At 38.0% G+C, this 21,105-nt stretch overlaps 2 protein-coding genes across 3 annotated transcripts in view; one reads left to right on the top strand and one right to left on the bottom strand.

Moving 5' to 3' along the window:
* The window catches only part of arsa (arylsulfatase A), a 46,452-nt gene extending 41,582 nt beyond the window's left edge, over window positions 1-4,870 (top strand). For both annotated transcript variants that reach the window (XM_067389198.1, XM_067389197.1), the window contains 5 exons: window positions 2,553-2,722; window positions 2,799-2,923; window positions 3,027-3,154; window positions 3,891-3,993; window positions 4,079-4,870. In XM_067389198.1, the coding sequence (XP_067245299.1) occupies window positions 2,553-2,722; window positions 2,799-2,923; window positions 3,027-3,154; window positions 3,891-3,993; window positions 4,079-4,377 (825 nt within the window). In that variant the 3' untranslated portion in view covers window positions 4,378-4,870. The remainder of the gene's footprint in view (window positions 1-2,552; window positions 2,723-2,798; window positions 2,924-3,026; window positions 3,155-3,890; window positions 3,994-4,078) is intronic.
* A 7,172-nt stretch (window positions 4,871-12,042) lies between these two features.
* Window positions 12,043-21,105, bottom strand: part of mapk8ip2 (mitogen-activated protein kinase 8 interacting protein 2) — a 32,597-nt gene continuing 23,534 nt past the window's right edge. The window contains exons 7-14 of the mRNA XM_067389199.1: window positions 18,626-20,965; window positions 17,249-17,324; window positions 16,888-17,060; window positions 16,466-16,575; window positions 16,222-16,344; window positions 15,808-15,878; window positions 14,955-15,053; window positions 12,043-12,115 (exon numbers count right to left, since the gene is read on the bottom strand). Coding sequence (XP_067245300.1) covers window positions 12,043-12,115; window positions 14,955-15,053; window positions 15,808-15,878; window positions 16,222-16,344; window positions 16,466-16,575; window positions 16,888-17,060; window positions 17,249-17,324; window positions 18,626-20,965 — 3,065 coding nt within the window. The remainder of the gene's footprint in view (window positions 12,116-14,954; window positions 15,054-15,807; window positions 15,879-16,221; window positions 16,345-16,465; window positions 16,576-16,887; window positions 17,061-17,248; window positions 17,325-18,625; window positions 20,966-21,105) is intronic.

Consider the following 21,105-nt stretch of genomic DNA (forward strand, 5'->3'; position numbering starts at 1 on the left):
CCCTCCATTTAAAATTATTACTCTCCAATGAAAGGTTGGATTTTTGTAGAATTTTTTAAATAAAAGATCAAAAGTATTAACGATGCAGATTTATTTTCACAGCCGCCTTTGGTCATATTTACCAAGGGTATGAATAATTTTGAGCACAACTGTGTGTGTGTATATACAGTGGGTATGGAAAGTATTCAGACCCCCTTAAATTTTTCACTCTTTGTTATATTGCAGCCATTTGCTAAAATCATTTAAGTTCATTTTTTTCCTCAATGTACACACAGCACAACATGTTGACAGAAAAACACAGAATTGTTGACATTTTTGCAGATTTATTAAAAAAGAAAAACTGATATCACATGGTCCTAAGTATTCAGACCCTTTGCTCAGTATTTAGTAGAATCACCCTTTTGATCTAATACAGCCATGAGTCTGGATTTGGGGATCCTCTGCCATTCCTCCTTGCAGATCCTCTCCAGTTCTGTCAGGTTGGATGGTAAACGTTGGTGGACAGCCATTTTTAGGTCTCTCCAGAGATGCTCAATTGGGTTTAAGTCAGGGCTCTGGCTGGGCCATTCAAGAACAGTCACGGAGTTGTTATGATCTGTGCCTTGCCACAATTCTGTCTCTGAGCTCTTCAGGCAGTTCCTTTGACCTCATGATTCTCATTTGCTCTGACATGCACTGTGAGCTGTAAGGTCTTATATAGACAGGTGTGTGGCTTTCCTAATCAAGTCCAATCAGTATAATCAAACACAGCTGGACTCAAATGAAGGTGTAGAAACATCTCAAGGATGATCAGAAGAAATGGACAGCACCTGAGTTAAATATACGATACCCCCTTTCCACCAGTACGAACCAGGTGCCAGTTCGGAGTTGGTTCAACTGACAAGCCTTCTAAGAACCAGTTTGCCTTTCCACAGGCTAGAGAGCCACCACAGAGCCAGGTCTTGCGTCACTGTATACGTCTCATATTTCACAGAAAAGCTAGCGCTGCAGCACTAAACACAAACACACCAGGCTCGTTTGAGATGCATCGGCTTCTCGCATAGCGATTGGCGCATGACATCAAAACACTGCGAGAATGATCCAAAAGCACAAGGAGTCGTATGCTCTACAAACGCTCCCGCGGATCCGCAGCACCCGCCGAATCGGTCTGCGCTGCTCCGATGCATCTCGAACAAGCCTTCTATCAACAATCGCAGATGTTTCACTACTATTGATGCTTATGGCTTTTCGAACCTACATCGGCATTCCAAACACGGCTCACCGTAATTTGTATAGACGGAGATTACGATCGAGCTGCATTAGCTCGATTAGCTGCTATTTCAAAAATGGCGGTCACAAGTTTCTTGTTGGTCACGGTAAACCCGCCCCCAACCCCTGATGCAAGCGGTTCTTACTTCTAGCCCAGCAATGTTTTGGTGCTACTTACGAACCACTTTTTCTGGTTCAGAGCTGGTGCTTTGTGTGTCGAAAGACAAAGAACAGATTTGAAAGTAGGCTCTGGCTCCGAACCAGCACTCAAACTGCCTTGGTGGTATGAGTGTCACAGCAAAGGGTCTGAATACTTAGGACCATGTGATATTTCAGTTTTTCTTTTTTAATAAATCTGCAAAAATGTCAACAATTCTGTGTTTTTCTGTCAATATGGGGTGCTGTGTGTACATTAATGAGGAAAAAAAATGAACTTAAATGATTTTAGCCAATGGCTGCAATATAACAAAGAGTGAAAAATTGAAGGGGGTCTGAATACTTTCCATACCCACTATAATATATATATATATATATATATATATATATATATATATATATATATATATATATATATATATATATATATATATATATATATAATATATATAATATATATATATATATATATAATATATATAATATATATATATAATATATATAATATATATATATATATATATATATATATATATATAATATATATATATATATATATATAATATATATATATATATATAATATATATATATATATATATATATATATATATATATATAATATATAATATAAATATATAATATATATATATATTTTTTTTTTTTTTACTGCAAATTATTAAAATATAAACAAATATATAAGTTGTTTGGGATGTAGGGAGACTTGCTTGATTATGTCATTTGCAAAGCTTCATGGGAGGGACCAGTTGCTGATTACCTCTTGACACAGTTCTCTTTTCCCTGGTAACAGTGACTTCTCTGATTGGATGGTTCAAAGAGATACAAAGAGCATTGTAGGTAGTGTAGTTCTTCATTGAGAAGCAACTAACATGATTTAAATCAATAATTAAAATAAATAATTATTTAAATAAATAAAAAATTAAATAAAAGTGGAAATCAAACAGATTTTCTAAAGGTTTCCATGAAAACCTTTAGCATCATTCAACAATCTTAGAGCTTAAGCCTTTTCTATGAGGTTTCACACAATATATTTTAAAATCAATGGGATTTTTTATTTTCAGAATATGTTATGGTATGTACTTAATAACTAAGTATTATCTCAGTCCTTTCTGCATGGTCTCTTTCTAGCACACACACTACCCTCAGTATGCAGGCGCAGACTATGCAGGTAAGTCACCCCGTGGGCCGTTCGGTGATGCTCTGATGGAGTTTGATGGCACAGTGGGGAAGATTCTGGAAACTCTGGAGGAGACAGGGGTGATCAACAATACGCTCATCTTCTTCACTGGTGACAATGGGTAGGTGTTGTATACACCTGTCATAAGTGTTTCTTCTTTTATGAGTGTTTCCATCTATATATGTGTTGGCTCCCAGGCCAGAGCTAATGCGGAAGTCCCGTGGGGGAAATGCAGGACTGATGAAATGTGGCAAAGGAACGACTTACGAAGGAGGAATGAGAGAGCCGGCCATCGCATATTGGCCTGGATTCATCCAACCAGGTGCTGAGAGATAAATGGCTCAGTGTCATCCAGCTACAAGAAATATACAATGCTTTTATGAAATGGAGGACATTTAATTTACATGTTTTCCAATCATTCAAAGGTGTCACCCGTGCTCTGGCCAGCTCTTTGGACATTCTGCCCACCTTTGCCAAACTAGCTGGGGCTCCGTTACCCAAGGTGCAGCTGGACGGGGTGGACATGACAGACATACTGTTCAATAAAGGACCGGTAAGAGACAAAATTATCAAAAGTTAAGTTATATATTTTGAACTACCATTCAAAAGTTTGGGTTGGTAAAAGTTTTTTTTTTTTTTATGTTTTTGAAAACTTCACTTCATTTATTTTAACAAATACAGTAAAACAGTTATATTGTGAAATATTATTGCAATTTAAAATAACTTTTCTATTTGAATATATTTTAAAATGTAATTTATTCTTGTGATGGCAAGCCATTCAGGCTTCAGTGTCACATGATCCTTCAGAAATTAATCCAATATGCTGATTTGGTGCTCAAGCAGTGTTGCCAGATTGGGTTGACGATTTCCAGCCCAAAATCTCACTAAATTCCACCCCAAACCTTAACTGCCAAAATAATGTAATACATTTTTATTGCCATGACAATTAATGTTGATAAGGACTTTTTTTTTTTTTTTTTTAAATATGACTAAAATGTCCAGGTGGAATCTATGTCAAAATGGCAATCAAGAAATGAACAGATTACTTGAACTCTCAAGTATCATTTTCAGTCAACAGTAAGAATAAGACGGTTTAAGTGCAAAAAGGCCTTAAAACTAGTTCTTGAGACCCTTATTTTCTGTTGCACATCTAGCTTTTTTTTATGCAAGTATATCAAGTGCATTTCACTACCTCGGTAAGGATGTATAAATAGCAATTAAAACTGCATATTCACCCCCAAAATGGGCCAAAATGTAATTTTGTTATGCCAATGTTATTTGTGTTTCAGAGTCAAAGACAGACCATTTTTTACTACCCCGTTGACCCAAGTGAGAAGTATAGCGTGTTTGCAGTGAGATGGAAAAATTTCAAAGCCCATTATTATACACGGGGTATGTTCACCCTTTGTTGTACTCTCTATATAAACCTCACTACCTTGCTATTTATTTCTAATATGTCTTTTCCCCCATGACTCAGGCGCAGCTCACAGTGAGTCCACCCCAGACAACGACTGCTCATTACTGTCCTTCCTCAAGCAACATGATCCTCCTTTACTATTTAACCTAGAGGCAGACCCCTCAGAAAACTATAACCTCGACGGTACAGAATGGGACCCTGTGCGCAAGCAAATTCAGACCATCAAGGAGCAGTTTGAGGCTTCTATGGTGTTTGGAGAAAGTGAGATTTCCAAAGGGATAGACTCTTCACTCGAGCCCTGCTGCACTCCCAGTTGCACTCCGAAACCCCAATGCTGCCACTGCACTTCTGCACTTTAATGGAAGCGGCAGCCAGCCGGAACACTGCCGAATCCCAGCACGACCACGAAAACGTGAAATTATAATTATCATGACTGATTATGTTTGCAATCTCTCATTGATTTTCTTCTCAAAGCAAAATTCGATGTAAAGTTACTGATTTTCTCACATCTGTTTTCAGCTCAAACTTGTGGCTCTGACTAGTTTACTGATGACTATAATAGCCTGTTATGATAGCAACTGTAAGTGACTACTTGTTTTTGATTGTATGATAGTAACTGCAGTGACAGGCGGTTTCAAAGGGAATAGAGGAGCTACATTTTAATGTTTGACTGATATAGAATTTTTAAGCACAAATGTATGAATGTTTACTCTCCAATTTATCGCATACTGTCTTTTGAGATGAATTTGATACCAGTATTTTTAGAAATAAAAGGAATTAAAAGAACACAGATCTTGAGATATCCTATTCCTCCTCATCACAAGTATCTGAATGATTACTAATTTATTTGAACTCATGAAACTATATAAATTTAACATCTTTTAAATTATGTATCGCATATTTACAATGCTGAATGATTGAATAAAAGTGCAAACTTAGTTATTTTGGTCACCTAGAGCAGTGGTTTTCAACCTTTTCAATTCAAAAGCCCTCCCCCCCAAAAAAAAAAAATACTGAGATAAATAAATTACAGTGCTCAGTGTAAATGAGTACACCCCCTTTGAAAAGTGACATTTTAAACAATATCTCAATGAACAAAAACAATTTCCAAAATGTTGACAAGACTAAGTTTAATACAACATCTGTTTAACTTATAACATGAAAGTAAGGTTAATAATATAACTTAAGTTACACATTTTTACTCAAATGAGGGTGATGCAAAAATGAGTACACCCCACAACAATAACTACTACATCTAGTACTTTGTATGGCCTCCATGATTTTTAATGACAGCACAAAGTCTTCTAGGAATGGAATGAACAAATTGGCGACATTTTGCAATATCAATCATTTTCCATCCTTCAAGAATGCCCTCTTTTAGAGACTGGATGCTGGATGGAGAGTGATGCTCAACTTGTCTCTTCCGAATTCCCCATAGGTGTTCGAATGGGTTCAGATCAGAAGCCACTGAATCACTTTCACCCTGTTCTTCTTCAGAAATTCAACAGTGGCCTTAGATGTGTGTTTAGGATCAGTCATGTAGGAAAACCAAGGGCATGGAGTGATGGTAGCATCTTCTCTTTCAGTATAGAGCAGTACATCTGTGAATTCATGATGCCATCAATGAAATGCAGCTCCCAGACACCAGCAGCACTCATGCAGCCCCACATAAGGACACTGCCACCACCATGATTCACTATAGGCACCATGCATTTTTCTTTGTATTCCTCACATTTATGACGCCATAAAGTTTTGAAGCCATCAGTTCCAAAAACACTTATCTTGGTCTCCTCACTCCAGAGTATAGAGCTTATTTAGTGATGGCTGATTTCAAAACACTGCTTCAGGAAGCATCGGAGCACAAATTAATCAGTGTGTCGAATCATGATTCAGATCGCGTGTCAAACTGCCAACGGCTGAAATCACGTGACTTTGGTGCTCCGAACAGCAGATTTGATACACTGATTTGATACACGTTATTTCATTTATTTTGTCGCTCCAAAAATATTCTTGTCGCTTTATAATATTAATATTGAACCACTGTACTCACATGAACCGGTTTAAATATGTTTTTAGTACCTTTATGGATCTTGAGAGAGGAAATGTCATTGCTCCCTATGGAGGCCTCAAGGAGCCATCGGATTTCAACTAAAATATCTGAATTTGTGTTCTGAAGATTAACGAAGGTCTTATGGGTGTGGTACGGCATTAGGGTGAGTAATAAATGATAGAATTTTAATTTTTGGGTGAACTAACCCTTTAAATACTCATCCTGCAGCCCTTTAGTCGGCCCCCGACCCTGTAGTTGAGAACCACTGACCTAGAGTCAGGGTCACCTAGACCTAGAGTCAAGATAAGATCTTGCTTGAAACATTGTTTGCAGTATAAAGACAGCCTAAAATGTAGATGATAGTATGTAAACAGAGAATTTACAAAATTGCCATCAACCATCAGTCCCACAAGCAACAAAGTCTCACCTTTGCCAAACAAACTCAGAAACACTTGGTGACATCAAGCATATAGTATTTTATTCATAAGACCAAAACCATGACAAGGCAGTGAGATTTTTTTTTGTTTGTTTTTTTTACAAGTTGTCATTTTTAAAGATACAAGATACATAGTTTTGTCATACTGAAGCTGTTTCCGTTATACAGTGAAGGACTGAATTATGTACGTTTAAGTCCAAAACTTTGCATTTCTTGTAATTGTATTTCAGCTACCCAAGCTTAAGTAGAAATATTAGATGCTCTGCCTGAATGTGTTAGGGGTTTCACAGCCAATTTGTCACTACAAATTGCTAAAGTGAAGGCTAAAATATTTAAGATATTTATTTACTGTATGAACACACAACATGTCATGTAACAGTCATAACCGAGAATTGGTAGCTCTGACTGAAATAACTGAAATTTGCGCTCATAAATGAGACAAAACTGCTGATTTGACCCATTAAATGCAATGATGAAGTGCAGAGAATGGAGTTTGGGGCATTTGATGCGTGTCTATTTGTGAATGAGGATCTGAACATCTAATTGACACGGCGGATCTGTTAGAACATCAGCGACTGCGTGTTATTCCGCACATGGTGACCACACATCCAACAACAGATGTACACCAATGTAAAGCAGATAAAGGAAAGATACAAATACTAATTCAAATCTATTTATATCTTTTCACCCCATCACAGTTGGCTTTTGGTTGTGAGATTGTTATCATCAACATTATTATTATTATTATTTCTTTTAAATTTACATATTTATCTCAATAACATACTCAACAGAAGGGACACAGCATGGTGATCCTGACTCTAGATTATTTACAGCAGTCTAACCGAAAACAAGTCACATCGAAAACATAAAACACCCTCCGTGACAGTGTCACCGTCACAAATAAATGGGTATCCATGGAAACAGATTGCAGGCTGCTGGAGGATACAGTCATGTTTGCAGGGAATATTGGGCTGTGTTCAAAATAGCATACTACCATACTACTCGTACTAGTATAAGTCATGTATACTGTTTGCTTGTGCACTTTATCTGTATCTATGGAAAATTCAGATGACTTACATTTGCCAAAATGTGCAATATACATACAAGACAGCACAAAGGACAGGATACTAAAAATCCTCCAATGCAGTGCGGCAAATGAACATGAAATAGCAGCTGTGATTTTTAATCTCCTTCTTGATTTATTATTTTAACAGACTGATAAATCTTAACTTATTTCCAAAATCATCACTACCTGAATTAAACATGCAATTTTTAACAGTATGTAGTATGCCAATATTCTATTCTGAACACAACCCTCCGCTTCTGAGTAATAAAACAGGAAATTACCTGACAGGCTGTGATGGAAAAACTGCCTGATGTAAATGTAAATATGCTGTCATTACTAAATTTTGACCTATCCATGTCCCACGCATTTTACCCTGGATCTATCAAGTCATTTTTAATGAAAACTACACAGCAAAAATTTCCTGTAATATTAACTGAATGTCTTCAAGTCATGATTTTGATTGTGAACTGTTGCATGGCCCTGGATTGTATTCATCAGATTGAATGAGGTAATTATTGTATGAAGCCAGCAGGGGGATCTGCTCTGTTCAGTCTCAGCAGTGTCGGTCAAGGTCAGGACAAGGGCTAGTTAGAAGTCAGAGAGCTGAACGACTGCATCTATGACTGACTCAAAGAAACCAAGAGATGCAAGAGAAGGATTGTTTTCTGTCCTGAGCTTGTTACATAACCACATGGCATCTACATAAATTAGATTGTTGATATTTTAGCAGTGGACCACCACTGGACAGAACTGCACCAAGGTATTTCCCAGACAGCAACATAGTGTGGACCGGTTCTGGCCCACATCTGGTACATGTGGATTACATGCGGAACAGATGTGGGCCAGATATGGGCCGACACGTTGTTGCTGTCAGGGTTTATTCTTTATCAGTCTAAGGGGCTGTTTAAACGACACCGTTTTCAACCAAATACGGAAAACATTTACATGACAACGGCATTTTGGTGTCCAGAAAACGCAAACATTTGAAAACGGGTTTCAAAGTGCAAATTTTTGAAAAACGCGAATCTATGAAAATGATGATGTCATGCACGTGCGTATTACATGTTCAGTCAATAGTGTTTCATCGCCATCTAATGGCCTGCCAGCAGAATACAGCGTTTTCAGTAGTTTTCACGGATTCCTATGAATGGGGATCGTTTTGACAATGGTGTCGCCTGTACGTGGAAAACTCAAAGGAAAAACTTCTCCATTTTAAAGGTGCCCTTGAATTAAAAATTGAATTTATCTTGGCATAGTTAAATAACAAGAGTTCAGTACATGGAAATGACATACAGTGAGTCTCAAACTCCATTGTTTCCTCCTTCTTATATAAATCTCATTTGTTTAAAAGACTTCCGAAGAACAGGCAAATCTCAACATAACACCGACTGTTATGTAATAGTCGGTATCATTAATATGTACGCCCCCAATATTTGCATATGCCAGCCCATGATCGAGGCATTACACAAGGGCAGCCAGTATTAACGTCTGGATCTGTGCACAGCTGAATCATCAGACTAGGTAAGCAAGCAAGAACAATAGCGAAAAATGGCAGATGGAGCAATAATAACTGACATGATCCATGATAACATGATATTTTTAGTGATATTTGTAAATTGTCTTTCTAAATGTTTCGTTAGCATGTTGCTAATGTACTGTTAAATGTGGTTACAGTTACCATCGTTTCTTACTGTATTCACGGAGACAAGAGTCGTCGCTATTTTCATTTTTAAACACTTGTAGTCTGTATGATGCGCAAACACAACTTAATTTTTTTATAAATCTCTCCAACAGTGTGTAATGTTAGATTTAGCCATGGAGCAAAACCTCAAACTCATTCAGAATCAAATGTAAACTCACATAATCCGATGCATGCATGCAGTATGCATGACGAACACTTTGTAAAGATCCATTTTGAGGGTTATATTAACTGTGTGAACTTTGTTTATGCACTGTTGCACTGTTTAAGGCAAGCGCGAGCTCCGGGGGCGGAGAGAGCAAACCTTTAAAGGGGCCGCAGCATGAATCGGCACATTTCTAATTATGCCCCAAAATAGGCAGTTAAAAAAATGTATTAAAAAAATCTATGTGGTATTTTGAGCTGAAACTTCACAGACACGTTCAGGGGACACCTTAGACTAATATTACATCTTGTAAAAAAACGTTCAATGGCACCTTTAAGCATATCGTTGTCATGTAAACGTACCCTAAGATGAAGCAATATTTGTCCTGAGCTGTAAATTATCTGGTCAAGCTGATTGGATAAAATATTTCTGAATTCAATGTGTTACCTAATGAAATGGGACAGTCTTTTTTACTCATTTTGCTCAGTGTCAATAAGCATTGCATCTCACTGAAATATCTACCTGCTAATGTTTAAAGCATAGTATCAGGCTTAAAAGCTAAAAGCGTCAGCCCAACCTGACAATCATACAAGACAGCAGACAGTGGTAAGCAGAGGGGCTGTCAGGTTTGAAAGCTGGAGAGATATCATTTGACTGAATGCCCAAAGGACTGTAGCATAGCCAACCGGGTGAATCGCACAAAGTCGGTCAAACATATCTGAGTCATATTTCACCCCAAAATTAATAATAATAATAATTTACTCTGAATTAAACGTGCAGTGTGTACATTTTAGACAGCAGAGAGTAGTCAGTCAAGCAAACACGCTCTGTAGAGCAGTTTGTCCGTTTAGGGCCTCTGTAGAAACATGCTGGTTCAAAATGCTTCACATGTAAGGGGACCCGTGGTGTATGTATATAGAAATGGCTCATCCTAAGGTAATAAAAACATAACGATTCATTATGTAAGTTCTTTATACACCACTGAAACATAGTTATGTATATTATATTGCATTTCTGTCAATAGATCCTCCTAAAATGTACACTTTGCACCTTTAAGAAAAATGATTTATTTTATTATTGTTTCATGACAACTATTACATTCCCTTACCACACCCTCCATTACTGTAAAGCAAAAAAAAAAAGAAAATTATGATATATTAATAGATATATTAATTAATAATATATTAACTAATATTTTGATTATATTATTAAACATATTAATGATATAATCATTGTAAATTATTTATACATTATGGTATTATTTGTAGCACAGCCTTAATTGCATGCTGATTTTAATTACAAATATTGATGGGATGATTTTTATAACTGTGTTAGTAAGAATAATCAATGACTAAAAATGAAAAACTAAAAATAAACTTAAAACTAAAACATCTGGATACATGACTGTAATTGTGGGTGATCAATTATGATGAAAACAATGGGAAAATGGCAATGAAAATAACTAAAAAAAACTCAACACTACAACATCTGGATGCATTACAGTAATGGTAGGTGTTAAATTGGGATGAAAATAATGCCAAAATTGCAGTGAAAATAATGAAAATTATAAACAAAATCAACACTAAAACATCTGGATGCATTACAGTAATTGTAGGTGTTACATTTGTGATGAAAATAATGCCAAAATGGCCGTGAAAATAATAAAATGATAAACATCTGGATGCATTACACTAACTGTAGGTGTGAAATTGTGATGAAAATAATGTCACAACGGCAAAAATCATAATGGCTTAATTTTCTTTAAGCAAAATAAAATTTCTTAATTAGTTATTGTGATTTTGGGGTCAAATATGTTGACTTCATAACATTCACCAAACCATCTTTAGATCCATCACCCAGCCTGCCTACCTGCAATCCGTCCCACTTTGTCATTCGCAGACAGATGGTGCAGGATACTTGCATACCGTGATGTAATGAAGCATCTGTATTCACCTACAGTCGTCCCTAATTGTACAGTATTTACATTGCGGTAATATCAGAAACGTACATTAAACTTTCTACTACATTGGAACAGACAATCTGTAGACCTATCAACGTTTCCAGGTCACGTCCTACTGCCCTGTTCTTTTTAGTACAAACCCAGTACAGCAATGTATCAGAATCGGACAAATACATATATACAAACAATCCTGGTCTTCAGACTCGAACCTTTCATTGCCTTCCGATTTTAGACATTGTTAGATTTCTCCTGTGTGTATGTGTGTTTGTGAGCATAACCCTCAAAGCCATGCATTCAAACATGTGAAGTCATATTTTGCCTTTTCTAAACCAGGACTATATATATAAAAAAAGAAATTGAACCAATGTATCCACCCCAAACCATGTCCCTAATTATATAGTAGAAAAGTCAAATAAACAGGCAATCCATCTCAATGAAGAGAATAAATTAATCGATAAACATTTAAATAAATAGACAGACCACTAAGAGCCTATGTAGAGTATTCAGCTCAGTTCATGTCGAGAGAACAAGAGAAACTGAGGAAGAGAATAAAGAGATGAGGCCTATGTTACATTTGAGAAGGCTGCCAGGCGCCTCGTAGTGGCCAAGCCCAGGAACAGACATCTGTCGTAAGGGACAGCAGTTGCCATGGTTACGCCTTTCCTCCTCTACTCAAGGTAGATGTCTTCGGTAGGACAGGCGTATTCTAAGTGCTCCTGGTAGTACTCATGGAATGCCCGTCTAAAACAAGCACAGAGACATATTTGATCAGAATATACATTGGGATATGTATGTAGCGAAAATGGCGGCTGTGTCAGAATTAAAATTTTCTGATCATTTACTCACCCCGGGTCACCCAAGATGTTTATGTCTTTCTTTCTTCAGTCAAAAAGAAATTATGTTTTTTGAGGAAAACATTCCAGGATTTTTCTCCATATAGTGGACTTCAACCATATAGTGGCTACCAATAGGTTGAAGGTTTAAATTGCAGTTTCAGTGCAGCTTCAAAGGGCTCTACATGATCTCAGCCGAGGAATAAAGGTCTTATCTTATTGGTCATTTTCTAAGATTTATATACTTTTTAACCCCAAAAGCTCATCTTGCACTAGCTCCGCAATGTGCCACGCATTACGTAATCATGTTGGAAAGGTCACACGTAACGTACAGAAGTACCACAATAGGGCGAAAAACTCCATCTCATTTTCTACTCCAAATTCAAAATCATCCAACATCATTGTTTTCCCTTTTTTTTTTTGTAAAGGCCGTTTGCACTTTCGCTTTGTAAATACTGGATCGTTACTTCCGCCTACGTCAAGCGTGACCTTTCCAACTTGATTACATAATGTGTGGCGCATCGCAGAGCTAGTGCAAGATGAGCATTTGTGGATAAAATGTATGTACAGGTGCATCTCAATAAATTAGAATATTATGAAAAATGTTTTTTTTTTTCTATAATTTTATTCAAAAGGTAAAACTTAAAACTTCAAAAGGTAAAACTTAAATATATTCTAGATTTATTAGACATAAAGTAAAATATTTCCAGACTTTTTGTTTTCATTTTGATGATTACAGCTTGCTGTAATCAGTATCTCAAATTATTAGAATATTTAATTTCGAGTTATATTAAATTACCATTCTCAGGGTATAAACACAGGTGAAAAAAAAGTACATTTCTATAATATACTTAAGGCGCTCTATTTTTGTGCACTAATTTTGTACTTAATATACTGAAAATTCTTCTTTAGTAGTTCTCAAGGTTATCTTATAGGTGCCCTAGATACAAAAATTGAAATTACGTCGGCATAGTTAAATAACTAGAGTTCAGTACATGGAAATGACATACAGTGAGTCTCAAACTCCATTGTTTCCTCCTTCTTATGTAAATCTCATTTGTTTAAAAGACATCCGAAAAACAGGCGAATCTCAACATAACACCGACTGTTACATAACAGTTGGGGTGTACGCCCCAATATTTGCATATGCCAGCCCATGATGTTCCCAACATTATGAAAGGCATTAGACCAGGGCAGGCAGTAACGTCTGGATGCACACAGCTGAATCGTCAGACTAGGTAAGCAAGCAAGGACAATAGCGAAAAATGGCAGATGGAGCAATAATAACTGACATGATCCATGATTACTTGATATTTTTAGTGATATTTGTAAATTGTCTTTCTAAATGTTTCATTAGCATATTGCTAATGTACTGTTAAATGTGGTTAAAGTTACCATCGTTTCTTACTGTATTCACGGAGACAAGAGCCGTCATTATTTTCATTGTTAAACACTTGCAGTCTGTATAATTCATAAACACAACTTCATTCTTTATAAATCTCTCCAACAGTGTAGCATTAGCCGTTAGCCACGGAGCACCATCAAATTCATTCAGAATCAAATGAAAATAGCCAAATAAATTATACTCACATAATCCGACGCATGCATGCAGTATGCATGACAAACACTTTGTAAAGATCCATTTTGAGGGTTATATTAGCTGTGTAAACTTTGTTTATGCACTGTTAAAGGCAAGCGCGAGCTCCGTGTGCAGGGCACAAGCAATTAAAGGGCCAGCAGCCCGGAATTGGCGCATTTCTAATTATGCCTCAAAATAGGCAGTTAAAAAAATGTATTTAAAAAAAATCTATGGCGTATTTTGAGCTGAAACTTCACAGACACATTCAGGGGACACCTTAGACTTATATTACATCTTGTAAAAAAACATTTGATGGCACCTTTAAGAACATCTAAGTGTACTCAACGGTGCTATTTTGAGACACCTTGAAATATGAACTAAAATGTACTTTTAATATACTATCTCTGTATTTAAAAAATGTATTTAAATACCATTTATAGTACACTTGAACCCATAATGTACTAATTGTGTACTTAAATATGTGTGCATTGAATTTATTTAATACACGAGTTCCACAATTTGAGTTGAATTACTGAAATAAAAGAACTTTTCGACATTCTAATTTATTGAGATGCAACTGTAATGCAACTGAAAATGACTGACCATTATGCTAGACGAGACCCTTATTCCTCGGCTGGGATCGCGTAGAGCCCTTTGAAGCTGCACTGAAACTGCAATTTGGACCTTCAACCTGTTGGTACCCGTTGAAGTCCACTATATGGAGGAAAATCCTGGAATGTTTTCCTCAAAAACCTTAATTTCTTTTCGACTGAAGAAAGAAAGACTTAAACATCTTGGATGACATGGGGGTGAGTAAATGATCAGAAAGTTTTAATTCTGAAGTGAACTAATCCTTTAAACATTTTCCTCCATTTTTCTGCTAATGATAAGGTTAAATAATGTATATGTTCATAAGGTCATATTATGTACTGTGGCAGAGCTAGCTCTCTCCTGTTGGGGCCCATAACTCCTGTCTGCTCTAAAAGAGAAAAGCTTTAATAATTCACACAGCAGTCTGTTCTGTGCTCTGATAATGGAGCTGAGACCAATCACTGTCATTAACTTCTCTGCTCCACTCTTTTCTTCTTTTCTTTTTGGCTCTCTATTCTCTGTCTCAAAAGTTTATTGTGAATGTTATTGTGTGACGTTTTAAAAGCATTAGACTCACCCCACACACTCGGCTACATGTCTCATGGAGTCCTGAGAGACGAAGACGTGACATGCAAACCTGTTCAGCATCGGGTGCTTGGTGATAAAACCAAAATAACTACAGAAAAACACATAGAGAGAGGGGACAATCTTATTAAGCCTGCAATATCTTCCAAGACTTATATGGGGAGTTACTAAAAGAAATCAAAAAAAAGTTTTATGGTGTGTGTGTGTGTGGTTCAGGTAAACCCTACGTTTTGGGGACAAAATGTCCCTAAATATCCAAAATCTTTGTCCTTGTTGGTACATTTTTTGGTCCCCATGAGGAAAACAGCTCATAAATCATACTAAGGGATGTTTTTGAAAATGTAAAAATGTAGAAAGTTTTCTATGAAGGGTAGATTTAGGAGATAAAATATACAGTTTGTTCAGAATAAAAATCATTATGTCTATGGAATGTAATGTAACCATAAAACATGGAAACCCAATGTGTGTGTGTGTGTGTGTGTGTGTGTGTGCTTTTGTTTATATTACATTGTGGGGACCAAATGTCCCCATGATGTAATATAAACCTGAGTTCACCTACATCGACCAGCCAGCGGTCCCCACAATGTAAATGGGTTTATAAATCATATAGAATGAGTTTTTGTGAAAAAGTAAAAGTTTGCACAGTTTCCTGTGAGGGTTAGGCTTAGGGGTAGGGGCAGGGTAGGGGGATAGAATGTACAGTTTGTTCAGTGTAAAATGCATTGAAGTCTATGGAAAGTCCCCACAATTCACAAAAACAAACATGTGTGTGTGTGTGTGTGTGTGTGTGTGTGTGTGTGTGTGTGTGTGTGTGTGTGTGTGTGTGTGTGTGTGTGTGTGTTTACCAGTTGTTTTTAGGATGACATCCACAGAAGGAGATGTTTTTCATTTGGAAGAAGTGACTACATCTGTCAAACTATGAAAAGAAAGGAGAAGAGGAATTACATAAAATGTATATTAAAAAAAAATATCCAAATGTTGAGATTTAGATATTTTCAAAATGTATCTTTTATGTATTAAAGGTATATTTTCTTTCCCCCCCCCCAAAAAAAATGTTATGCACATATTAAAAAATATATATTTAATTTTAGTAAAGTAAAACAGTTAAAAATCATTTACACTCACATGAGATAAGAGTAGCTAAATAATAAATAATAAAATTAATAAATATAAAAAAAAAAACAGCTCAGGACCAGCTGAATATGACTTAAACAAACAAAAAAATGTTTTCTCTCTCATTTTCTCACGCTTTCTCTCACCTCCCCTGAAAAGTCGTACTCATCATCCAAACTCATGACAAGTTTCACACCCTGCAAGCTTATTTCTAGCTCACAAATAGACGGGGGATGAAGATGCACTGTCCTCTTCCTTGCCATAGCGATCTGTAAGACAAACACAAACACATTAGTTCAGGTTTGTATCATATGATAAAACATTGCGCATTTATTTAGTACTATATCGCACAAGTGATGCACAAACTGATACATTTCCTATTTACAGTACCTTTTGCATGGCAGCACACAGGATGCCGTTGCCTTGGTGATAAGGAACCTCCACCGAACCCAGGAATTGCACTCGGAAGCTTTCCATCCAAGCAGGGTTCCTCTTCATTGCTATGGAAACACACACATACAGACTCACATATGCTGACTCACCAAGTGCTTTAACAAAGGGACCAGATGTGAAGGCCAGAGAAATAGGAAAGAAAAAGAAAACAGTCACACATTACTTAGTAGAAGGCCACTTCAATAAAAGTCTTTAAGATATATATATATATATATATGTACTCTTAGAATACACTCATACAATCATATCATATGAAAATACTTTAAAACAAATTTAATCATGGAAAACAGAAAGAATTTTATTTTTATAGGACTTGACCATGAGCACAAGAAATAAAAAAAATATATTAAAATACTTACTCATCAGGTCTTTTGTTTGGCCAACAACTTCGTGGGCGTAGTACGCTGGGAAAATCCCCCTGGCCCCTGTGCGCATGTTATACCCACGGTACCAATAATCATCCTCCTCTTCCTCAACGAATAATGGATCATCAACATCTAACTCTAGCTCATCTGCATGTCGTGGGATGAACCTGCAGCGTGGGCATTAAAACTTGCATCTCCATTGCTTGCAATAGATATAATAAGCAGTCAATTTTATGTGTTTTGACAGATACTGAAAAATAAGATTTCCTTGAGGGTTTGTATACTTTAAACCAGCTTGGAGCTTTTTGATTAAAGCTAGGTGATTTTAGGTTATAGCGTGGGCAGCTTTACTCACCTGAAGACTGCTCTGTGAGTCTGATCTCTTTCTTCTCCATTTATAGTGCACGAGAAAAGCCCAAAAGACTCTGTGCCTGAAAAACGCATAGTGCACATGCATTATCCCATTGTATACTGAGGTATAAGCCCCAAGGTAGACCCTCTGCCTGTGTGTGTGTGAGTGTGTGTGAGTGTGTGTGTGTGTGTGTGTGCGTGCGTTTTTGTGACATATCAGGACACAAGTATGTATAATGACATGGGTATGACATGGGTATTACAAGAAGAGGGTGACTTATGAGGACATTCCCCCATGTCCCCATTTTTCAAAAGGCTTATAAATCAGAATGAGTTTTTGTGAGAAAGTAAAAATGTGCACAGTTTCCTGTGATGGGTAGGTTTAGGGGTAGGGGTAGTGTGTGTGTGGGGGGGGTAGAATATACAGTTTGTACAGTATAAAAATCATTATGTCTATGGAAAGTCCTCATAAAACATAAACCCAACATGTGGGTGTGTCACAGAGTACTGTGAAACCCATTTAGAAGCATGTCATAGAAAACCCTTCATCTTCTGATGTCATCTCATTAGGATTATTAAATATCCTTTCTATTCAGTGAGACAGACTCCTAAATTATGTAAAATGATCATCTAAATCTCTACTAAACTGTATTAAAAGAGCTCAGAATGGCTCTGTGAATGGGAGTGAATTTAATTTTGGTAATATATTTAGGTAATATACAACAATTTGTTTATCTTTTCCCCTTTGTGCATATTAAACCTTTACAGTAGCTTTGAATATTGTTTTATTGTCATATTAGTTAGCTTTGAATCTAGCAAGAGAGAAAACAATAACATTGGATGCTGAAGTGGATTCAGCTCTGTCTCTGAAATGGAGGGAATCATTTTGCTAACAAGTGGACCATCACAAACACAGCCTCAAGTTCCCCTTCAATATAAGTCCGAACCAGTAGAGCTAAAGTCATTGCTCTGGTGATTTGGGCACTAAGAAATCTTTCAATATAAAAATGGCACATTTGATGTTCATTTATTTAACTAAAGGGATAGTTCAGCCAAAAACAAAACTTCTGTCATCATTTACAACCTGTATGACTTACTTTCTTCTGCTTTTTGTCCATACAGTGAAAGTCAGTGGGTTCCAAAATAACATATTCTTTGTATGCACAAAAACACATTTTTCAAAACATTCCCAGACAGCAACTTAGTGTGGCCCAGATCCGGCACACATCTGGTAAATGTGGATTACACGTGGACCAGATGTGGGCCGGATCTGGACCGTCACTATGTTGCTGTCTGGGTTTCCTTTTGTTTACAGGTTTAGAACAAAATGGAGGTCAACTATCCATTAACTATATTGTGCAGAGTGTTAAATTTCACTTACTGGAGGACCGTGACGTGCTGTTGACAAATACATTGAGGAACTTCTTTGAGAAAGGCAAATCCGCCTCAGGGGAGGAGTCTTCTTCAGAGGAACTTAACAGCAAATCAGGTCTCATGCCTCCTACCATCTGGCTCTGCCCGTAAATGTCTTCATCTTCATCAACCCCTTCTTCATCACAGATTGTAGAGAGTCCATCACTGTCCTCACTAAGAACAGAGGTACAGCGCTTCAGACTCACCAGCTCAAGCGTTGTGTTTTCATCCACCACTAGGGTGTACTTCATCGAATCATATGCCAAGGAGTCATCAACGGGCCGGTCGGAGGTTGCATTCCTCAACTCTCGTACACTTTCGTCAATAGGTGGGGAGCTGTCCAAGTAATTCTCCGTTCCATAGGGTGATTGTGCCTTGTGAAGATCATCCAGAAAAGGGGAGGTATCTTGCTCATCTTCATCATTATCTGTTGAGTACGTGAGACTGAAACAGTGATTGGTCTGTGCTGTTGGGAGGTCCAGCGTAAGGCTGTTTTTGACTTCTGTGATTCGCTGCAAAGTGAGCTGATCGACCCGTGTCTCCCGTCCCTCGTCCTTGTCACTGATTATGCTCTCGCTTAAGCTGGGAGAGTCCAGCTCTTTCATTCTCTCCATCATTAAGTCATTATTTGGCTCTTCCTCTTCTTCTTTCTGCTTGTTTTTCAATGAGTTTTGGGATGGGAAGTCTTCTGATTCATAATTCTTTGTCCTTGTATCGAATCTCGCTGTAAAGACAGGTGTAACGGTGCCATATGTAGGGTTGCTCATGTACAGACAAGAGTCTGTTCTCTTGCTTTCCTTCTGTCCCTCTTCAGATACAGAGCTGGCTTCTTTCTCCATCTCTTCCTCCACTCTCATCTCTGACTTTTCAGAGGTCACCTCTTGTGACTTTTCTTCAGATTTCTGCTTCTGCAAATTGCAGCCATCTGTGTCATTGAAAGCATCTGTTTCTAGGTCCGACGAAGGCGAGATGGTGTCGGAGATGGAGGCTGAGCGTTTGAAGCACTCCTCTGGGCAGCTGATTGGGTAGGAGCCTTCTGAAATCATCCTGTTGACCAGATTGCTTAGAAGCCAAGGAGAATCAGAGTTTTCACTGAGCTCGTCCTCGGACTCTGACTCGGACTCTCCCTCGCTGTTACCATCGTAGTCGTCCACAGAGGGCATGAGTTTGGGGCCAACAGGCAAGTAGAAGGAGCGTTTGAAGCTTTCAAGACTGTGGTCGGGCTCAATCTTCAACAACAACTGCTGAGAGCTGCTATCCTCACAGGGTACGGCAGGGGGAAGAGTCTCGTCAGGATCAGCCTGGTGCTCATAACCCTGTTCGTCATCTACGTTCTGCAGACCCATCAGAGCTTGGCCGTCATCTAGTTGCAACATGTCTGGGCTGGGATCAAGGCCTGGTGAAGGGTCTTGTTTAATTGGGTCGGGCTGGCCCAGAAGAAGAGATGCTTTTAGACCCACAATGCCGCTGTCATGCTCTGTGTCCAGCTCCTGGTCCAGTTCTTGGTCTGAAGTTGGGGAGCTGGCTTCTTCAATGGAATTGGTGAGGTGCGAGGAGCGCCCGCTACTGGATTCACTTGTTAGGTCCAGCTCTGTCTCTGAGATGGAGGAAATCATGTTACTAGCAAGTGGACCACACGCAAATGCAGCCTCAAGTTCCCCTTCAATATCAGAGTCCGAACCAGGAGAGCTTAGGTCATCGCTGTGGCGATCTGACTCTGTGTAGCGTTTGGCATTCATATCAGCAATACCTGGATCAGAAGAAGGAGAAGTTGTGTCATTTGCAGCAGCAGGTTGGCCCTGATGCATGTTTCGAGGTTCATCCATAGCATCAAGTATGTCTGATCGACTGGATGACACGTAGCTGGAGACAGAAATAGATTCAGTTGGTTCAATGCAGGGAAACTCAACGTAAGAAGAGTCCCCAGTTTCCTTGCAGGTTTGATCATAGGTATCCTTACTAATGAAGTCAATGGCAAAATCTTTGTCCAGCTCCTCGTCCGATAGTGGAGTCTCAGCATCATTACCAAGAGGTGCAGTTGAGGACAGACACCTACTGGTGCCATCGTTTTCAAGCTCTGGGTCATCAGCAGTCTCCGTTGTCACGGTGTAAGTGTCATTTGTGTGTCGAGAGCGGCAAGGTCGACGTTTGGCATGGCCATTCAGGTCGTGGTCGACCTCGGTGTCAGAGCACTGAGAAGTGCAGTCATCAACCGAGGGGAGAAGCTCACTGAGAGTGGATTCTTCAACATCAGGTTTCACCTCAGTTGCCTCAGAGCCACTTGACAAGTTATGCTGACCAAAGGAGCCTGGTTTGCAGGACAATAAAGAGATAGAAAAAGAAAAAGCGAGATGGGGGTAATTTAGATAAGTTAACAAGGATAAACAAAAGACAAAAGGAGAAATGTTTTTGGAGGTTAATTTTGCCATTAGCAACATGATCAGACTT

Source organism: Chanodichthys erythropterus, chromosome 7 (assembly GCF_024489055.1).
Source record: "Chanodichthys erythropterus isolate Z2021 chromosome 7, ASM2448905v1, whole genome shotgun sequence".
Taxonomy (NCBI): Eukaryota; Metazoa; Chordata; class Actinopteri; order Cypriniformes; family Xenocyprididae; genus Chanodichthys; species Chanodichthys erythropterus.